The 22,709-nt window shown below is 40.7% G+C and overlaps 1 protein-coding gene across 2 annotated transcripts in view; it reads right to left on the bottom strand.

The window, feature by feature from the left end:
• Positions 1–22,709, bottom strand: part of SLC9A7 (solute carrier family 9 member A7) — a 69,467-nt gene that overhangs the window by 30,121 nt on the left and 16,637 nt on the right. For both annotated transcript variants that reach the window (XM_064711516.1, XM_064711523.1), the window contains exons 2-7: positions 6,084–6,283; positions 4,712–4,789; positions 3,970–4,046; positions 3,240–3,352; positions 1,820–1,925; positions 1,392–1,533 (exon numbers count right to left, since the gene is read on the bottom strand). In XM_064711516.1, the coding sequence (XP_064567586.1) occupies positions 1,392–1,533; positions 1,820–1,925; positions 3,240–3,352; positions 3,970–4,046; positions 4,712–4,789; positions 6,084–6,283 (716 nt within the window). The remainder of the gene's footprint in view (positions 1–1,391; positions 1,534–1,819; positions 1,926–3,239; positions 3,353–3,969; positions 4,047–4,711; positions 4,790–6,083; positions 6,284–22,709) is intronic.

Genomic DNA, 22,709 nt, shown 5'->3' on the forward strand with positions numbered 1-22,709 from the left:
TACCTACCTATATAGCATGTACTTCATGCTATAGAAATATTAAATTAATACTTAATTTATGTGTTTTCATTTAATATGAATAGTAAAATGCAAATATTTTTTTGCTTATACATCATTACATGACATTAAGGATGTTTCCAATAGAAAATACTTGGATAATTAAACAACTAAGAAAAAGAGCAACACAAAACTGAAACAGAACAAAAATAAAAATATCCCCACCACATATACAAAATGCCACCACAGAGGCTTTGTTCTAAGCAGCCTCACATCACCTTCCTGAGCACAACCATTAAGAAAAGCAAGGATTGGCTGCTGCTTCAGAAGCATAATTTTACAAAGTGGATCTGAATGCATTTCAGCCAAAACCCACAACAGCTGCATTTGAGCAGTGAGAGCTATGCATGGCTGGTAGCCCAAGAGCCAGAGGAGGAATCGTGCTTCTGGGTCACATAGATTGCAGATCAGACTGGGAACTGAGACTGAACATTAAAGCATCCTGAGTCTGAACATTAAAGCATCAACAGCAAATCTTCCCCATTATACTGACAGGGTTTCCATCAGGCAGACATGTCAGGAAAATCTGCACACTGTATACAGTTCAGACAGTACTGCTTCAGAGTCACAGGTTCATGATAATTGTGCAGAAGATCACATTTTACCCCTTTCAGGTCAGTGTTCAGAAGCCTGGGCACATCAGAGCAGCCTGGGATATGTACAGATATGGCTGTACTATCCTGTCAGAAAGCAGAGACTTCATTTTGCTCCTGAAGAAGCATCATGAGTCCTGGAGTAGGTCAGGCTGGAGGTCTGCTGCCTGAGCCTAAAACAAGACCCACACAGATTGCTTGCTAAGCACCTCTGAGATCTAAACAAATAACAGCAACAAGCATCAGGAGAACAGAATAGATTATGCAAGGCACATCATGTTATTGAGTTAAACTCTCACAAAGATAAAATCTTATCCAAGATGTATGACATCAGATTTCTGGCAAAAAGTTTAAATGCAGGACTCAAAGAATGCTGTGGGGGTCAGAAATAGCTGAGAGATTTTGCTGAAGGCAGAATCAAATACCATTTATCATAGGAGATGTCTTTCAAGACTAATAATAAACACTAGGTTTTATAACTCCATAAAAAGAAACCAGACATTATTAGCTTTGGTTTACTGCAGCAACATCACTAAAACTTCTAGTTTTATTGGAAAGGGTTGATTTCTGTGGGCACCTGTAATGTCTTTCTGTAGAAAAGAAGTCAAATGAATACTGATCACGTCTTCACACTCAGAATTAACAAGCTAGAGTCAATTCTGCTATAATGGGAAACAGGAAAGCCCTGCTAATATCCACACATGCCATCTCAGCTGGAATATCAAATACAAAAAAGGATATCAGAGCTGTCACAACCCCTGTCACTGCTCCCATCATGAAAGAACCACTGAAAATTCCCAGGAAAACACCAACAGACTTGAAAAATGCTGCAGCATCAAAAGCATGGGTATTTTCACCTGTTGGCTGGTAGGCAACTATAGATCTAGAAAGAGAGAACACAATGGCAAGTTAGAAGTGGCATCAGGAAAGATTTTTTTCTGTAACAGCACTAGCTGAGCTACAGGGAGACAATCCCATGCTGAAGGCATGTGTGTCATTTTGGCCTGTGGATGCATTAGGGGCCTTGGAAAATGTTTGCAATGGTTATCAATCCAGTAAAAGGCAATCCATTTAAGCTTAAAATAATGTTTCTCAGAAAAAGCATTTTTTTAGACAAATGCCAAAAGCAATTTTGTGTTTTCAGGGCAGAAATTCCCATAGCTACTTACGAGGATAACACAATGGCAACAGCATCATTCAACACGCTCTCTCCAAACAGAAGGGCATAGAGATCCACATCAGCATGCAGCTCATTAAATATTGCCAGCACGGTAACTACAGACAGAAAAGAGGAAAACAACACTGCAATGACTGCATGAGCTGTGGAGCAGACTTCCCAGTCTGGCTGAGCAAGAAAACCCAGGAACTGAAGTAACAGGATCAAAACTAAAATGGGAAACCATAGTCATGTTTACCAACAAGTAAGCAATTCCTCTATCAGTTTTGGGGCAGCTCCATTAAGGGGTGGCTCTTTTGTCCTCCCATCTGCACAGTGTTCATTGCAAGGCTCCCATGGTCAAGGGGCATGGGGCAGACAAAGCCCTTCTACAAAAGCCCTGATATTATTTTAGAACATATTCCATATAAAGCAGTAAGCTAAATGTTGCACAGCTCTTCCTGCTTTTAACAGCTGTATAGATTGTTGACACAGGTTTATTATTTCAGCCATTGTAAAATAGCACAAATGATCCTAAGTGTTCCTCTAAGCATCCATTATGTCACAGGTGTGAATTTCCACATAATTTTAAAAGGACAAGAGTGCTAAATATTTATAATCATTCTTTCAAGAAAATTTTGAGATGAAAGACCATGATCTTGAAGTTATTCCCATGTACATACTTCAAAAATCACATGGTGATTTTTTGCATAAATTGTATGCAACCACCAGCTGTTCAGAGCTCAGCTCAATCACAGGAGCTACTTCCCATTTTCACACTAATCACCACTAAGCACCTCAAATAAACTGCTTTAAATGTCAAGCTGCATATTCAGCACTCCCCACCCTGGCCCCTGACCTCTGCAAGCCCTAAAAAATGATCAGTCAAGTGAAGACTTCAATGTGAGTCTGCTTGACTCTGAAGGATGTCTACATTATTTGGGCAAAAGCAAAAATTACTTGACCAGAAAAGCATTCTTCTGCCTTAACATATAAAACATGAAGTTTACTTGAAAGAGGAATAGAAAATCCCCACCTAAATAAGCTAAAAGTTTCAAACACTGCTCTTAAACTACCCAGCCCCAAGCAATGTAGCTGAAGAAGGAAGCCCTGCAAGCCAGAAAAAGCAATAATTTCACCTATTTGCCATCCTAAACTTGACGCACACTTAATAAAAGCCACTTAACAAAAAACATTTAAGCATTTGAACAGGAGAGTTAGAATTTTCTCCAAATACACCATAGTGTCATGCCAGTTCAGTCACAAATCAGCAGAGAACAGCTCTCAAAATGCTCAGAATTTCATGTATTTCAGAGAAGAGGTTCAGAGATACTAATATGAGATAACTGAAAGTAGAGTCCTGTTAATATGCAGCTGGAAATCCTAACAATAAGGTTATTTTGGAAGGTTATTAAAAATGTTCATCAAGGTACCTGGATCAGTGGCAGATATTATGGCTCCAAAGAGGAGGCAGTCTGTATAATAGAATTTATCAGACAGCTGACCCACCAACTTCATTAGCTTCACAACCCCATACATGAGATTCCTGAAGAGAAAGAAGATGAAACATTCCAAGTCAAACAATCTGGTGCATTTCAGACAGACCAAGGGAAAGCACAAGCAACAGTATTTCAGACAGGCTTGTTTTTGCTACAGCTCAGTGTAGCAGTGTAGCAGAAAGCTCTCAAAGTGAACTTTCCTCTTTTCCCTATGATGCAATTCAAGCAATATATGATCCAGGAGACATCACCTAAAACCAGTCAGTCTGAAATCTTCACACAATTAGCACAGAGTCTACATGTTTCTTCCATTTCCCACCAAGTTTTCTCTGCTCAACATTCCCCTCAGTATTATTTCTCCCAACACAATACATAGGCCAAAACTCTGAGGTAAGAACAATCTATAATAGTAGATTACTTCTCTAGTGAAATTCTTTGAGACACAAGTCAAGATCACCAATACAATTCAGGATTTCCATATACAAGACAGAGTAATATGAGCAGGATAAGAGATTGTAGGCAAGCAAACCAACATGACCAGCTATCTTAAATTAAATGTGTCTGTGTATACATACATAAAATACACATATGCAGGCAAAGACAGAGTGTGCTTTATCAGCTTAAGCTTTAGTGTAGAGAGAAACTGATATCAGAGTTCACTTACCCAATAATGAAACAAGACACTGCTGTTCCTAAAAAGGCATAAGCCAAAATGGACCCCAAATTCCTGAAAAAGTGTCTCTGCACAAGAAAAAGAGGTTTATATACTTACTTTAGCAAAGTTATATTGCCCAATCAGAACCATGTAGCACACTGCTTCACTTGTATCAGTACACAGAAGCACAGTTCTATTTCAGAGAAACATTTCAATTACTGCTAAGTAAATTCAATCTAACTTCAATAAATTGAATAAACCAGATCTGTGCCATGCATTAGACCCTACATGTAGCTTACTGACAGAAGGCTTATTGACAGAAACCAGCACCAATTCATGGTGTCTTCAAGCAAGATCAGAATCCGAACCCTTCTGCCATTAAGGGTCTGGCACATCTCCTCTGGGATTCAGGGTTAGGTCAGCCTCTCAGCATAATTTACTGCATTTTGGACATTTGAGAAGGACCAAAACAATTCATAACAGAACATCATTTACTTTAAATGAAACTGACATCAATGTCTGGCTAAGTTCAAAGGAAAACAAATCAGCAAAATTAAGTAAGGTTTAATACATTTATACTCAAAAATATATGTATTTTCTCTTAAAACAATATGACCTAACCATCTCTGGAGGAAATTAGATTTTTTCTTACTGTAAGTAAATGCCTGAAAGGAGACTACAATCCTGAACAAATCAGCAATCTCTCACTAAAAAAAAAGGATCTCTTCTCCTCAGAAGTTATTGCACTTACTTTCTTCAGGCTATAACCAGCATGAAAAATAATAGGAGGCAATAGAATGTTGAAGAAAACTTCTGGGTCAAATGTTACCTAAAAAATAAAATATAAAATTTCAATTAGAAACAGACATATCCAAATTGTTAGGGCTTTTTCCTCATTAATTTGCTGACAACCACTATTTTTGGTTGATGAAATAGATAAGCTGAGCCTCTAAAACATTGGCCAGCTCTATTTCTACATGGCAGCAAAAAGCTGCAGCTCCTGTTGGTAAATAACATCAAGAAAAAACAGACATTACATTGGTTACTTGTGATCTGGCAGCAGTCCCAAACACAGTCCCCTATTTAAATTAAAATTTTCTCATTTTAATCATAAATTAAAAATTATGCTGGAGAAGATTTCTCCTGTTGTGATACCTGATATTGGTATAGCTGCAGATAAAATGTTATTTTAGCTTACTTTTTGTGCAAATTTAGCCACTGAATAGTTATCATAAGCTAATCAAGTCAGATACAAGACCGGTTTTCAGAAATTTGGATTATACACCTTTTCCATGTATTTCAGTAGGAGTTCCAGATATCCATGAAGGACTACACTACACTAAGAACAAAAAACAACAGTTAAAATGCAATCAGAAGACCTTCACAATTATGGGACTAACTAGACTCTCTTCACCTTCTGCCTGAGCACTACAACTGTGCCCTCCCAGGGTAGGACTCATTTCAAATAACTTGAGATACCTACAGCAGGCAGATACACATAGGCAGCTAAGCTCTCTTCATACTCTGCAGAAAGAAGTACTTTTAGATCACAATCCTACGCTTCAAAGTCTAGCTTTGATACACACAAAAGGTGATTAATCCCTGACACTGAATGAAAAGGCAAAGAAGACAGCTGAAAAACTGCTGATAAGTGAAGTTTACTTCCAACACCAGACTGCCTCATTTGGTAGTTTATAGGGTGGAAGCTGTAACCATTTCCTGACAATAAACAGATTTTAAAACCCTAGGGAAAAAAGACCAAAGCAACAAGGAACAATCAATTCTCATTAAGAAATTACAATTTTCCTTACTTTCCATTTATACAAGGCAGTACAAGGCTTTTCTTTTCTGTTCAGCTGGTCTCTGTAAATTCTACAGATGTTAGAAACATACATTAAGTCTTCCAACCACGGCCTTTAGGAAAGCACCACATACATGTAACAGAGCACAGTTTCTCCAGCAGTGATATAATACAGAAGGTGCTTTTGAATTAAGCATTAAAGTGCTGTTACTATCAGGAATACTGACACTTGACACTCCCTGAGGTGCAAACGGGACAGAGGAGGGAGGAAGCATAGATGAAGGAGGACCTTAGCCAAGCATGTGAACAGGTACAGCCTCACCTTTCTCAGCATGTCATTTTGCTCCACGTTGTGGATCTTGCCAGGGCTAATTTCCCCTTTGAGCGTGTACTCGAAGAACTTGCCGCTGACGTTGACCAGCAGGGTGGTGAAGGGCCTGTCCTCCTGGGAGCAGCTGAAGGGTTTGTCATGGCCGCTCGTGGAGGGGGTCCCGTACCTCAGGATCACCCCTACTATCAGTCCTGGAAGAGACGTAAAAATCCATGAGGCTGGTTTGATACTCCTGCACTATAACGAGTTTCAAACATCATCCAAGGGACCGTGCATGAACTTTACAACCATATGGGCATCGAAGTCAACTCTTACTATCAGTTTTCTGCAGGGGAAGAGAGGCCCTGAGCACATCAAAACTACCAGAGAATCTGAAGTATCTGGTACCTGACTGAAGTGACAAACAAACAGCTCCATTTCAGTTTTTGTCTTCCTCATCCTCATGCACACCTTGAAAGTGTAAACCCCCAGTCACATGAGAGGCTGAACATTAGGACACATCAAATACATCTCACCTGCCTTAGGACAGAACCAAGAAAACACTATTGCCAGAAAACAGTGACTGCTGGAAACACATGACCATAACTGATCTGAAATGGTGATGTTTGCCATATTGTTTGATAGCTGCAGCAAGAACACAGTTTTTAGTCTTACAATTCCTGCTGCACAATCTTCTGTGTACTCTGCAAACTTTAAAACTAAGACATGACCTGCACAAAGAAGCCACCATATGTCATTTGCAGGCATTTTCCACATTTCATATAAACAAAAATAAAATAAGCTGTAAATGATCAATCATAAGAGATCCAGGATTCAGAAATATAGGACAAATCACTTAGGCAGCAGAGAAAATCCAACCATGAAACCCTATAAATAACAAATGCTTCAGACTCAATGACAAAAATAATTCCTAACTTAATGCCAGGGGGCTGGAGAAGAACCAAGTTCTAACTGAGCACCATTCCTGTTACAATGTACTAAGAAAAGAACATCTGCAGAGAAAACAAATAAGAACAAAGTGGTTTTGGTGTGGTAAGTAAACAAATTGATACCCACTCAAAGGCTCCCTGTTGCCTTAGGATGATCTGCAATTTAATCCTTATTCCAGACAACTGCAAGATGAAGATGGATGTTTGGTGCTTTTGTTGATGAGTCAATAGTCAGCATTGGGTTTGCTCCCTGTGACCCTCCCTTTGCACCCATAGCTTCCCCAGAGAGTAAATGAAGCTGACAGGTAGCAACCAAAAAATAAATGCGGTAAATCAAACAAAAAAATCTACCACACATAACAAAAACCCCAAATAAACTTATTGTTATGACATAGTGCAAAGAGTAAAGAAGCTGTGCCCCCAAAAAGCCAACCAAAGGAGCACACCTCATTCTCCTGAGGTCCATAGTAACAAAACTGTTTTAATGCACAAAGATACAGCAGGTAGCAGCTGTGACACTAGTGGGAGGCTCATCTCCAGCCTTCCTTCTCTAAGAACAGAGCAGCAACATGATCAGTCCAAAGGAACTGGAATATTAAGAGACATTTTATTTAGAAAAGGGAAGTACATACTCAGAGAGAACACAGGAAGAGATCTCCTAAACAAGATAAATCTACTTACTGAAATTTCAATGCTAATAATTTAAATACACAGATTTAGAGCAGCATCTCCTAACACCACCAGAGCATTTTGCAGCTATGTATGATGGACGAGACAGAAACACAGCTCTGCACAAAGTCAGTTTACAGCCAGTCACCTCCAAGCCACTTGCACTACACCAGTTATGGCTACAGACCCCTTCACCAACCCAGCCAGGCAAGCTGCCTAAGCTTTCTGCTGCTCTCACCCTACTCACAGCTAGGGAGGGCTGCACTCACAGAAGACATCAGGAAGATTGACTGTGATAAAAATCAATCTAACCAGCATCAGCCAGAAATCCTGTAGTAAATCAGACTGCAAAAAGAAAACTGTACAGATGAGCTTATACATAGCTGTGGCATAAAGCCAAGTCAATATTGCTACTCAGCTGAGAATAGAGAGGGGGACACCTCTTAGGGTAACTTCTTAGGGTCAGAGACTGCCCTTACTGAATGCATTGCAAAAGCAGATGGGAAACCCCATTAATATTGCATTAGGAAGAGAAACCTGAGAGCAGGAGGTGATTGCACTATATAACTATAACCCACTTGTTCATTCTCCTCCATAATGAGATATACCAGTTATATGACAATTACATTCCTAACTGGTACTTCTCATTTGAAGTGAAGCATTCCATCCCACATCATCACTCTCCCATGGCCCAGAAGCACAGCTAGAGGGAATTTTCATTCACCTCCTATTGATAGAACAGCAAAATGGATGTTTTTTTAATACTGAGCACCATGCAGTTTAGGAGCACGTGGTCTCTGCTGTCAGAGTGCTGTCTTGCAGCAGGATGCACCTGGACCTTTGCTAGGCAAAAGGCTGTCAGAAGCAGCCAAGTGGGTAAAGCCACCCACAGCTCAGTCATTAAAGGAAACACATATGAAAACAAAAGGGGCCCTAGGAAGACACACAAATTCCACAGCCAGCTTCATTAGCAAAATACTAGACATTTGTTAGCTGAAAAGATGAATTAGAAGAACGGAAAGCTCCCTGACTTTACAAAGATACTGGCATACTGCTATATACATAATGTAGTCCCAAACCAACAGGTTTTGAATATTGAAGTGAAACATTAAAGCACACATTTGACAGAAGTTGTTAGTTCTTTTCCTAAAAATATTTGAAGTCTTCACAGAAAACTATTTGGAAGAATTTTCTGTTTTCCAATGAGCATTGCATCTTTTACACACTAAAAAGTTACTGGAGTTGTTATGTGATTTCTACATCACATCTCACTTGATAATACAACATTAACAAAGTTCAGAGAGTTCAGTCAGCTCCCCAAGATCACAGAACACTAAAACCCCAAATGTTTTTCAGGCAGGAGAAACTGCCTGATTTATAGCCTCAGGAAGGATGGCCTCCTAAGCTGTCTGCCATTAGGTGTTATACAGAGACCAGGGCATCCTCCATAATTCTCTCTGGATGCTTGATTTCAACCATTCCTGAAACATCAGAGTTGCAGCTGAAGGACAAAAGTAGAATAGAAAGAGAGATACCCAGGATTTTTCAATGCACAAGCCCAGACTAAATCTTACTGTTAACTTAAGCATAAATTCAGTATAGCTCTGTTGTTTATTTGGAAGCAAGGAATGGCTGCTGGAACCTAGGAAGACAGGTTCAGAAAAGATAGAAAAAGATACAGAAGAATCAGTACATAAACTCTATGTCACTCCTACCCAAGGGGTTACTGCTGAAGAGCTTATGGAGAACCTGGAACAAAAGCAAATATTTTTCTGACTGCTTAAGAACACTCTACCTCTTCTAAAAGAGAACCTCTAGGCCAAATAAATCCAGCACTGCCTTTTATTGCAAGACTGCAACAAGACAGAAAAAGCTATAAATGGGTACAAATACTTCAAAATTTGAGAAGGGCCTTACTTTCAAAGTTTTGGGTTGTGGTATCTATTGCAAGAGTAAGTTTACTTCATTTCTCAAAGACTCTTATGAAGGATTATCTCAAAAACTAATACCTAATAACCTGTATGCATGACTTGCACTCTCACTTTTAATAGAGAGCATTTGTGCCAGCAGCTTGCCTATACAGTCCTGATCATGCAGGCTGTACACAAAGAATATCTTAGTAAAAGTGAAGCGTTAAATCCCGGGAATATTTTGTCCCTTCTGAAACAAATCACTATTGATAATGAAAAATACTAGATTTCAGACACAGTCATAGAATCATTTAGTTTGGAAAACACCTAAGGTGACAGAGTCCAACTGTTAACCTGGCAAGTCCACCACTAAACCATGTTTCTAAGTGCCACACCTACACAACTTTTAAACACCTCCAGGATGGTTACTCATCTACCTTCCTGGGTAATTCCAATCTTTGACTGCCCTGTCAGTGAAAAAATAATCCTAATATCCAATCTAAACCTCTTTTGATGCAAAAGGATTGGTCAACACCAATCTAACAATAGACCATTTAAAATGTCATCTTTGCTTTTGGTTTTGTTTGAGTACAGAAGTCACTGAAGCAAGAACATGAATTCAGAAAGACACACACAACCACGAGTGCCTTTATCTGGTAAGAGCTGTGGTCTGTGTGATTTCCAGCCCAGTTCTCTGCTGAAGCTGCCCTGAGGTTCCAGGGAGAGCCAGCTGGCACTGACTGCAGGAACCAGAGGCATTCACACTTCACATCACACAGTTTGATCAGTGAATTCAACTTGATCTGAGAATCAGTGGAGTGGATCAATCCCTGAGCTCAAACCTGTTTAGATACAGTTTCTTTCACACACTTCTGGTAAAGAGCCAGGTGATGAACGCCGAGGGTCCTTCCCCTCCAGCCTCCAAACTGAGGGAGACTTGGTAGAGATTTTACTGTTGGGGAGACAAAGAAGAGGGACAGAATCTTCTGGAAAGCACACAGTGATTAAGACTAAAGGCAACAAACTTGTCGCAATGTAGGTGAAAAAAAAAATTAGGCAAGGCTTGTTTTTTAAAACAATGATGTGGCTAAGCACCAGAACAGGCTGTCACAAAGGCTGCATCATCTCCTTCCTTGCATACAGCCAAAAGTCACTTGAGTATGGCCATGAGCAATCCAAGCTGAGGGGGCCTGCTGTGAGCAAAGAGCTGGACAAGATTACCTCCTGAAGTCTTTTCCATTTGGACCCCTCAGACAGACACCTCATACTGCAAACATTTCTTCTAAATCACCTTAATTGCTTTCTGGATCAGGTCTTGGGGCTCTCTGTTGCTTTGGAGCTGGGTTTTTATTTTGCTTAAATGACGGGCTGATCTCCTAACTCAGTAAGTCAGAGGAAAAGAAATAGCAACAAGTCTCCTCATAAAAGACAAAGAGATCCAGCAGGGTAGGAGGGGCTGCTTTTACTGCCTCAGTCCACCCTCACTTGCCACCTGCCTTGGGCCTCAACTGAGCCTATCAGAAGCAGCCAAAAGAGTAACCAGGAGATAGTAAGCTAATTCCACATAAATACAGGAAAGTAGGTACTGTGATACATCACATAAAGAACATGTTACTAGTACTTCTCTTGTGGTTTTTTATCTTTTTTAATACAATAGTAGTATCTTTTGAAAGTGACACCACAGCAAACCACTGACAGGTTTGTGAAGCTAGGCAACACTGTCAGTAGTGAGAGCCAGTATTGGCTCGGCAGAGTTTGTTATCCCTTAGTGCAGCCCACACAGAGGCAGAATTTTATGTACCTGGACACCAGTTTCTTCAGTGATAGACAGTAAAATACTGTTAGCTTTTGAAAATACACACAAAGAATATGGGGGGGAAAAAAGGATTTCTTACGTTTAGAAGTCTAGATTTTTCTTCCCTACTTCCAAGCTGAACTTTCTACCACTTTGAGGGCAAAGAAACAAAGCTGAAAAAAACTTGGCAAGAAGGATGAAAGAATGTCCTCTATATATTTTCAAGGTGAAAGACTAATAATAATACACAGTGTTTATCACATAGATCATTTTTCTTCTGGATGTTTGCATGCATCAAGACATCACACTTGCAAAGTTTTATTTTTAATAGCCTAAACACCAACAAATAAAGTATTTTTCCTATCACAGTGTCATCCTTTGAACATCACAGTCCACATCTTCAGATTTCACTGAATTTTTATGAAGTTTCAACACTTGTACGAAATAATTCGAGCATTTTTTTGATCCAGCTTGAGCCAGTAACACTGTATAATAATAAAAAAAAAAATCAGATCACATGTTACATGCCATCTCCAGAAGCACTAGCATCTCACTCTCTATACCTGTATTTGCTTGCCACTGACTGCACTACCTACCCTGCACGGGAGGGCAGAGGACCACCACCATACAACCCCTTGGAGAAGGGTTAAGCCAGTGTCTGCAGAGCCCCAGGCCTCTGACAGCATCTGCATTTTCCATAGACTCAGCACTGGTGAGGCCACACTGAGTGCTGTGTCAAGCTGTGGGCACCTCACTTCAACAAGAGCATTGAGGGGCTGGAGCAAGGCCAGACAAGGGCAGTGGAGCTGGTGGTGGGTCTGGAGCACAAATCCTGTGAGGAGCGGCTGAGGGAGCTGGGATTGCCAACCTGGAAGAAAGGAGGCTGAGGGTGACTTTATCACTCCCTGGAACCCCCTGAAAGGAGGCTGTAGCCAGGGGGAAGGGGTCAGCCTCTTCTCCCAAGTAACCAGCAACAGGACAAGAGGAAATGGCCTAAAGCTGCGCCAGTGAAGGTTGAAGCTGGACATTAGGAGGAATTTCTTCACAAGAAGGCTGATTAGACATTGGAACAGACTGCCCAGGGAGTTGGGGGAGTCACCATCCCTGGAGGTGTTTAAGAAACAGCTGCATGTGCCACCCAGTGCCATGGTCCATTGGCAGGGTTGCATTTTTTCCCAAATTGGATTTGATCTCAGAGGTCTTTCCCAATCTAATTGTGATTCTGTGATTCTGTCTTGCACTCAGCGTGGCTAATCATCAACCACTTTCTCAGTGGTGCAATGCTGGCTGTGTGGCATTCACCAGCTTGTCACACCACTGCAGAAGATGCAAGCTTTGAAAAATGGGAAGCAGTTTATGTTCAGCAGTGTGAGCAACTATTAAATCCTCACTACATTTCAATTTAAAAAAATTTAAACCCAGCCTTTTTCAACAGGAAAGGAAGGCAGAGGATGCTAATTCTTCAAGTCTGGAAGAAATTTTGAGGATATCCAAACTCTAAAATTCTGAATAACAAGGTCAAGGTCATGCTTTGTCATTGCCTTGGGGTTATTTTAGATAAGGAAGTTAAAAGACAATAAACAAGCGGGTAGTTCTTCCTCCTTGTAGGCAGACATTGCACTATGCTATCAAGGGCATCTTTGTAATAAGCATTTGATTCACTTTTAAAATAAGCCAAACTAAGCATAGTTTTGAATTTAAATAAACAGATTACACAAAAAAGTTGTTGGCACACTGTGCAGAACCAAATATCAAATTAACTTGCTGGCTTTGTGCTGCCAGACATATGTGCACTGTGCACTTGTGCCTCCTCACAAGACTTTGGTTCCAAAAACTCACAGGAGTGTAGGGATCTAGTTCTTTTTTCATTTTGTGTTATGTTGTGTGATTTACATACTTACAGGTATAGCAAAATGGTTAAAAAAATTTATGAGCTGCAGGGGCAGGCAGGTATGCTTTATTCTGTAACGCACATTCTTACTGATGGTGAGGTTAAAGAACAGGTTCAAAGTAGAAGAAGATTGATTTAAAACACAGTTATCAAGAGATTTAAACAGAAGATTGCTTCGGAATTTCAAAAGTTAGTTTCTGAACAACTATTAAGTTTCACATACAGCTTTACATTCGCACAGGAGAGCTATAGCTCCAAAAAATTAGATTGTTACAAATAATTTGAAGGGGTGAGTAGACCCTATTAGCAAGAGGGCAGCCACAGAAAGATGACAATAAATATGTGGCAAAATGACAGCCAGTAAGAAAAAAATGCTGGTTTTATTCTCCCTTAGAATCTAAAATTCAGCAAAGATGAAAAATATCTTTAGAAGCTATTAAAAAAAACCCTGAGCCCACAAAACACACACACCCCAACCCGACAGCATCTGTCCAACAGCTTGAACCAACAGGCAGCCCTGGAAGGAGCTGCTGTCCTGTGCTAATCACATGTGGCCTCTGGTCCAGCCATGGGACTGTGAGTCAAGGCTCCTGAGCCAACCCCAGCCTTAGCAATGGCTCAGTGAGAGACCTTGGACAAGCCACAAAAGACAATTTAAAGAGAATCTCAACTTAGAAATAAAATACCACAGTTATGAAGGGCACAGGCAATTGTCAGAGATTACAGTCTGCAACTGATTTCAGCTCAGGTGTTTTCAAGTTTAGTTACTGCATGACCATTGTTTCATGCAACACAGATTAAAGCATTTAAAGCATTTTCTGTTAAATACTTTATAAATAACATCTTAAAAGCTCCTTTATACTTCTCAAAATTCAAGTTTCCCTCCTTATTTATAAAATCCAAATAGTGAAAGCGGTACATGTACCAATATCACAGTTCCTAGAGGTGTGAGCAGCAATGGGCCATCACAAAAACACCAACCTCTGCCTCACTGTGTCTCCCTTTCCTCCCTTCACACAGGAGTGACTCCCTAACAGGGTGCCAACTGCAACTGGTCCCAGTCCCCTGCAGCAGCAGCAGCAGAGCTGAAGCATTTCTTTCAATGCAGACTCCTAAGCCAGATGAGTAAAACCCCAAACACCAAGATTCTTTCCCCCAGGCACATCAGTGACCATGCTGGCAGGCACCAAGAAGAACAGCAGGACCAGCAGCAGTTTTTATGATGTATAACAGAAAGCTTTCTATTTAATCCTTGTGTTCAGTGACTGCTTTTTCTCCCATTTGCATGTTAGAACACTCAGCATATCTCAAATAGGAGGCTGCAAGTTCATCAGAGTCTGAAAAATAATACTGTCAAGTCTTTTGTTACAAAAAGATTAACAGTAATAGCACCTGGCTCAGGCACTAGCAAGAAATGAGCTTTCCAGTTTAAAAAAAAAAAAAAAAAAAAAAGCCCCAGAAAATAATTATCCCCCCTTCCTAAATCTTCAGCAGAAGGAGTTATTAATCTGTCATTGCAAGGAGCCAGGCTTCAATCTGTAACCCAATTGAAACTCATTAAGCAGCAACAATCTCTTTCCTGACACTGTCATTAATTTTGAAGGTTTGACTGAAGGCAAGCAGGAAGGGAGAAGGGGCAGGAACTGCATCCCCCTTGGTACAGTTTTGGGTTCAGAGATCCCACAACAGCTACAAGGAGTGTAGATAGGTCTGGATTTTTACTAGGAACATTTTGACATTGCCTCCTCAGGCCTTTGCTCATCTGTAGAAAGTAACTGATGTGTGTGAAGGCTTCATCCTAAAAACCATTTCTGATTAGGACAGGGGCCAAAACAAAGTCTTAGGAGGAAAAGGACAAGAAGAAATTTAAGCAAGGTGAATGAAATAAAATCTGTACCAGAAAAGTTCTCCTTGAGACAACTGAAAACATTCCAGTACTTCTCTTCCCAAAGATCTTTTTGCACCAGGCCCTTTCCAGTTACTAAAAACACAACCCTCTACATGGAGAGGGGACAAAGGTTTCAAGTTGACTGAATTTTCCAGAAAACTATTTTTTGCTGAGGCAAGCCCATCTTCTACAGCTGTGGGCAGAAAAGCAACCAGCACGTGGAGATAAAATGGTTTGTGGCTTGCAGAGAAATGTACTGACCCAGAAGACAGAAATAGCGGCAAGATGATGACTCTGGCTTTCTGTGATCATTATGTCTGACCATAGAAGCCCTGTTATTACAGCATCCAAACACACACAGTCCAACAGAAGATCTACTCCATCTCATAGAAGCAACATGTCCCTTACAGATAGGTCCCAAAGCAGACCAAGAAGCCACATGTTTCCTGTTTCTCCTTTCTGGGTGACTGCTGTGAGCACAGGCACTTCATCGCCCATGGCCTTCTCACAACCACACCACAACTGTCAGTCCCACTGGACAGCTGCTCTAACATCCATCTCACTATATCTGCTTTGAACCAAAAAAAGCTGGCAAATGCTCTTCTAGGACCTTATGGACAGTGTCCAGAGGAGCAAAGGAATCCACTATTACTTCTTTTCATATGTAGCTCAAAATTGAAGCACTTTTTTAGTACCAACTGCAGAAGTCAGCAAATTACTTTTGCCACAGCCTGCAGTGCATGAACAGTTTCACAGCACTTCTGCCTTCCTGACTGATTCCCATGAGCTGGAGAAGAAGAAAGAATGCACTTTGAGCTGTAACCAAAAAAAAGCCATCCAAAAGCTCAGCCTGCTTACAAAAAGCACATTGTCCAGAGGTCCCACAGCTGCAGCTCCCAACCTCCTACACAGCTCATTACCACTCTTCTTTCCTCCTAAATTGGCACAAGCTTTACCTTTTTCCAGCTGAGCTCACCCTGCAGTTCCTAGCCACTAACTTCTTGCTCTGCTCCCACTACACACTGATGCCTCCTTGCCTGCTCCCAACAGACCTCAGGTGCTGCTGCAGCCTGGCATTTCTGCCATCCCTTCCATCTTTTTCAGCCCCAGCGGTACCAACAAGGTGCCTGAGCAATCACATCCATTTCATCTCCTCTCTGCATGCCACCTCAGTTCTAACCCCAGCACGTCTCATTGGTGGCACAAAGTGGATGGGAACCTATGATTTCATGTTTCCTCCTAGGCAAAAGGTGCTAGATGAGGGCTAATAAAATCAGATTTACTAGAGATGAAGAGCAGCCAATTGCTGCTACATGGAATAATCTGACCCATGACATCCAGGGCAGCTACTGACACCGCAGGGTTTTGGTGCAAGGCCCCGTGGCAGGACAGAAAAAGGTAAGGAGTAAAACTCCCTTACAAAGGCTGATCCCACCTACATAAGCAGAACCATCATGTACACCATGAGCTTCCTCTCAAACAACCCATTTTAAGTGTGCAAACCATACTTTTTATTTATGTTGTCTTTTGGCCATTCATTCCTCTCCCCTGCATATTTTCTTGAACAATCTCAAGAACAAACAAATTCTCAGAAATTCTGCTGTTAAGACAGCAGGTTTTCCCACACAGTTAACACAACAGCTTTCAGCCCTACACTAAAATTGTGGGTTTGGACATTTGCAAAGCAATCACTATAAAGCAATTCTTGCAACCCAAGGTAGAGGAGTACCCTCTCAGGAAAATACCAAGCCAGAAGAAGGATCATCACTTCACTTTTTCACACCATGGTGCTTTCAGAGCTGTTTCAGTTAAGCATCACCAGAATACCCTCCAAAATTCCCTAACTTTTTTCTCATGACATGATTTATATGAATTAAAAAATGTCCATTTTCATCAATAAAACTGTGTCTAACCAGTTCAGTTGAAAAATTGTTTAAGTCAACTTGCTCTTTAGATAATTAACTGCAGATGATACTTATAAAAACCTGTGAATTTAATAAAACCCCAGGAATTTATACATTTGCCACTAGAAGTATGAACAACTCCCCCTTGACGTAAAATTAGAGGATGGGATGGACCCACAGCCATGCTCGCAATGATGGACAGAGAGCAGCAGGCCATGAAACCAAGACTGCTGCTCACCATGCACATCCTTAACCCTATTTGTGTACATGAGTTTAAGGAGCCTGACACATCACTGCTCAGATGCAACCTGCACAGCCTTTTCTTTCCACTTTTCCATTTAGATTTTTCAAGTCAAATACAGTATTAGCTAATTCTGGCTTCTATTCAATTTCACTTCTCCAAAGACTAAGAAAGCTGCAGGACAAAATAATGCAAGTGCCAATGACAGCAAGATGTAATATTTTATAATGCATTTTGTCCAGCTTGCAACAGCCATCCCAAACCACAGAAAAAGCCCCTCATTTATCAGCAATGTGCCTGCTAGGGCCCTGGTATCAGATAAGTAGTTGAAACTAACAGAAAAAAAAAAAACAAAAACCCCAAAGAACAATGGTATGTATGGATAAAAGGTTACTCCACCCTGCCCTAAGTGCTGAGACAATCTATATCCATCAACACTGCTCATGGAAACAGCTACCTCGGGGAGCATGCAACTGGATTTTTGTTTTTAAAAATTATGTGCAAGTACTGCTGCTTTTGGACAGCATGGTTAAGAGACAGATGACTAATTAGGTACTTGGAGAAACTCCTCTTGAAACTTTAAAAACTACTTATTCCAAGATTTTCTACCATGTGAATTTGCAGGTTAAATGGCAGGGTGTAGCATTTATTAATATCCTCACAGCACAAAAGCTTGACCAGTAGCTAACACAAAGACCTCAGATTTACTCCATTGGAGGTAAAGTATCTAGGGCAGCTCATTGCTACTCCTATTTTGCCTGCACCAAGCTCTGGTTTGGTACCAGCCCTCTGTATACCTTGACATTTAGGGAAAACACTAGAACTGGTGAATGGCACTTGCCCAGAGCCAGCAGGAAACACAACTCTCATCTCTTCCTCTTCCAAGCATTAAAAGAAAGAGAAACCAGCCCAGGATTTCCCATATCTCCCACTGCTGCTCAAAGCACCAAGTCAGAAACAAATAACTTTTCCTTTCAACCCACTGCTTGAGGCTTCCAGTCCAACGCAGCATTTTCAGCACAACATGGTACTTTTTACACCTCAGAAGAAACATTTTAATGTCTCAAAGTATTACAGTTGAGTTCATATACACCTCATAGGCAGAAACTGAATGTCTTCTGTGCAACTCATGTTTTAAAAGCTACAGATGTGCTTTAAATGAAGTTCATTTTTTTCAGACACAAAGTCCCTGGTGCACTTGAAGAGAGTTCTGATTTAATGATTTGCCTTTTAAAAGCCATTAGCAGTTTGCAGCAGCTCCCACACATTTATCTTCCATGCTGTTCATCACAATGGGTGGGGAAAAAAGAAGAGTACACAGCTGCAAACAAAACAAATTAAAGTGTTAGAACTGACTTAAGTCTGACAAACAAATCTAAAAGTTCAAGCTCAGATTCACAGTTTAAATACCTACTAGGACAAAACATTTGCAACTTGAAACTGTCATAACTACAGAGAAAAAGAAATTACCAAGAATTTGCTCAAGCCTCCAGGGAAAAAAGAAAAAAAAAAAAAAAGAAAATTTGCTTTTTTTCCTTAGATGTCAGCTGAATGTTACTTGCTAAAACCACTTTTGAGTCCTAAAAAAAGCCACTTCCTGGATTTAAAGACTGAAATGTTTTGGAAGAGTTTTAGAAAACTCCCAAATCACATAATAGAGCTTTTCAATTTCAGATACACAGCTTCTTATACAAAAGTAATTCAAAATGTGGTCACCTGTAGCATGGATTGCCTTGGTGAAATACACCCATTTATTGACAAATACTACTACATTTATGCATTACTTTCTACTGGTTAAGGGTTTGCAGAATGGAGGAAGTCGGATTCTTCACTTAGACTGTCCAAAAACTGGGGGAGGCAGTGGTTTCAAAGACAGCCTCCAACTCCAGGCAGCAAATTTGGAGTACACAATGCAAGGGATGCACACGTTCCACTATGACAAGTCCAACTGGTGGGAACTCGCAGGATTTTAAGATTAGCAATCCTTAAAATTGACTCCTGTGTATACAAAGACAAAACCAGAGTTCCAATCAGAAGTTTGGAGCAAAAGTTTATTCAGACTATATTTCTCTAAGATCTTCCATGGCTTTTTACTGGAGACAAACACAAAAATTTGTTTTTATGGAGCAGGCTCAGCTGCTTTTCCCTAGCACATCAGCAGACCTTCTAGCACATCTGCTGCTTTCACTGTTACCATTCCACTGGCAGATATGGGTTGCCCCTCCCGTTCATCTCCTCTGTTCCCTTTGGGAAATCCAGGTCCCAGTGAACCATCCAGCAACAAGTGGACAACCAGAACATGCAGGCTGCAGCACCACCTGGACACTCCTAATACTTATTTATAGTCCTAAAAAAGCAGCTTGAGCCTTGCCACAGTCCCCACTGACCAGGGGCAAACCCAAGGTCCTGATGTGCTATACAAAGTATTCATTCTGCAAACTCCTTTAAAGTTTCATACAACAGGAGCATGGAGGCATAAAATTGATGGCTGCCCTACCCATCACACATGGAAGCACACCTCTAACTTTAAAGAGTCTGGTAAGAACTCTGACAAAAGTAAAAGGTGGTTTTTAAAAGAACTGCTCTCACTCTGAGGTTACAGAGTATGAAGCTTATTAAATATTAAGGCCAGACAAATTGCAGAGATGTCTACAAGAATCAAGACTTTGCAATCCAATACTGACAGGCTGAGCAGTCACTGTGGTAACCACAACCAATATTGCTGGAGTTTTTGCAAAAGGCATAATTACATAAAAATAATTTGATGTATTTTCCAGACAAGGAGTAGAAAATATTTCTGTCAGAACAACATTTCACAGTTCCAGTTTCTGAGGAAATATCTCATAAAAGCAAGGCAAGTTCTATCAAATAAAATTTGTATAATCATATTTTGCTAGACTTAAACCCTATCCTCATTGATGCCTGTGCTTTAAAATAAATTTACTGTGAAAGATTAACTTGAGACCTCCATAAAAGATTTTTAAGGGGGATTTAAAAAAAAAGTCAAGACTTCTTAAATAAAAAACAAACAAAAAAGTGGCAATAGTAAGAACAGCTATTTTAGCTGTTAAAAGAATCACTTACTGCACTAGGAAGAAAAAAAATACAAATAAAGGTATGAATATTTCCAAAGAGGATTCCATAACAATTGTGCCATTAGTTATGAAATATTAGAAACAGTTATATTTAGCTGTACTTTTAGCTAGGCTTCCACACTTGGATCAGAACTACAGCCCTGATTCCCAGGACAGCAGAAGACCCACAGATGCTGGGGCAGGGAGGGCACTGTGACAGCTGAGAGAGCAAGGAAAAGGCTGGGTGATGGCAGACTGACAACAAAGCAGAGACAAAAGCACTTCCCAAGAAGCAAAGTGCAAAGAAGCTGTAACCAAAACTGCAAGGAACTGCCTCCCCTGGCTTTTCTTTTCCCTCTGTCACTGGTGTCATTGCTTCATCTTGACTCCAACACCATGTTTCTGTGCAGAACACAATTTTCTAAAGCAAACTTAAATGTTCCACTCTGCACAAGCAGCACAATAAACTTAATTTCAGTTTGCTTTAGAAAATTGCTCTCTGCTCCCAGAAATCAGCAGGCAGAACATGAGAACGGTGTGCTGGGTTAGACAGCTCAAACACAAAACCCAGCCTCATTCCAACACATACCTTGGATTTACTCTAAGATTAGCCTTGCCGCACCTCACAGGAGGCTGCTGAGCACTGGGATCATGTCCAGTTTGTTGAAATTTGTTCAGGATATCAGCAAGGTGTGTCTCTTCCAAGAGTGACAAAGCCTTACAGCAAAGCCATGCTGTCTGCTGAGGTAGATTCCAAGCTTAGGCCTCTAAGAGCTACCAGGTGATGCCAACAACCACAGACCCTTTTTACCAGGGGCATGACCTGGCATTCTTGCACAAATAAGTATTTATGGGTTTGGTTGAGAAGAGCAGTGGGCTTTCCAAGTTTCACTGATACACAAAACCATATGTGGGAGCACAAGAAAAGAAATTCCCAATTGCAGGCATCAGAAAGGAGCAGCTGCAAGCTGCAGTGAATGCTTTAGGTTTTGTTCCTTGCCACAGCTCCTCACCTGCAAGATGAAGCCATAGCACTGCTCTGCAAATGCATGTCAGGGTTTGATGATAGTGGGAACCTCGGGAGCAGACATCACATTCACAGAATCACAGAATTTCTAGGTTGGAAGAGACCTTTAAGATCAACGAGTCCAACCCATGTTCTAACACCTCAACTAGATCATGGCACCAAATGCCACATCCAGTCTTTTTTTAAACACATCGAGGGATGGTGACTCCACCACCTCCCTGGGCAGATGATTTCAGTATTTGACCCCTCTTTCTGTGAAAAACTTCCTCCTTAATTCCAGCCTGTATCTCCCTTAGCACAGCTTGAGACTGTGTCCTCTTGTTCTGTCTGAATAGAATAGAAGGAAGGAAGAAAACTTTAAAGAAACATGTTCCATGATAATAGCCTGATATACCACATGGAAGTTCTCTGCTAGAAGCTAACAGGGACACCATGAGTGAAGTAGGCTTTCAAGTCGACTGCTGGACGTGATTTGCTATTTTGGATACACTATCTCAAACAGTATCTCGGAGCTGTTCCTCACTGCTGCTGGAAACACAATATCCTTCAGTATAAGATAAAGAACTAGTTGGACTAATGCAGCCAAAGCACAGTGGAACAAACACAATGGTGCATTTCCTTAAAATGGGCAGAAGCAGTGCACAGGTTGATCTGGTACACTATGAATATGACAGACATCATTTTTGCAGTACCCAGACCCCTAGTGAAATATCCTAGGCGTCCACATGAACATGGGGTGTAGTAATATTGGACATTGTTATTCAATTTTCTGTGCCAGAAGTAGCATGGAAGCTGGTTCACACAAACAGTGTACAGTCCTTCAGTGTGACCTGTCAAAATCTTCAAGTAGGAACATGAAAAAAATTTTATCAGTGAGATGGCTATAGTAATACAAATCCAGCCTGACAGATAACAGCTGGGCAACTGATGTCTACAGAAGTGCAAATATTCAATTAACAACATCTCTGAGCAATAATCACAGGTGTCCTGATGTCAGGAAATGCAGTCACACCATTACCTGTCAAACCAGGGAACACACGTACATCAGCACAGAAGTGCAAAAAAGCACACCACTGTGTGCTCAAGCCTAGCACTAGCAAAGATCCTAAAGATGGAAAGTACACACAAAATAATTTCATTTAAAAGCTAAAGAAAATCGTGTTCAAAATATGCACCTAAGTGTCTTCTATAGCTCTGTGTCTTCATCAAGGGAAAAACCTCTCCCCATTACTTGCTGCCTGTCCTCTCTCCATCTCTCTGAAATAGCTGCTATTTCCAAGCTCTTCATT

Source organism: Zonotrichia leucophrys, chromosome 1 (genome assembly GCF_028769735.1).
Source record: "Zonotrichia leucophrys gambelii isolate GWCS_2022_RI chromosome 1, RI_Zleu_2.0, whole genome shotgun sequence".
Taxonomy (NCBI): Eukaryota; Metazoa; Chordata; class Aves; order Passeriformes; family Passerellidae; genus Zonotrichia; species Zonotrichia leucophrys.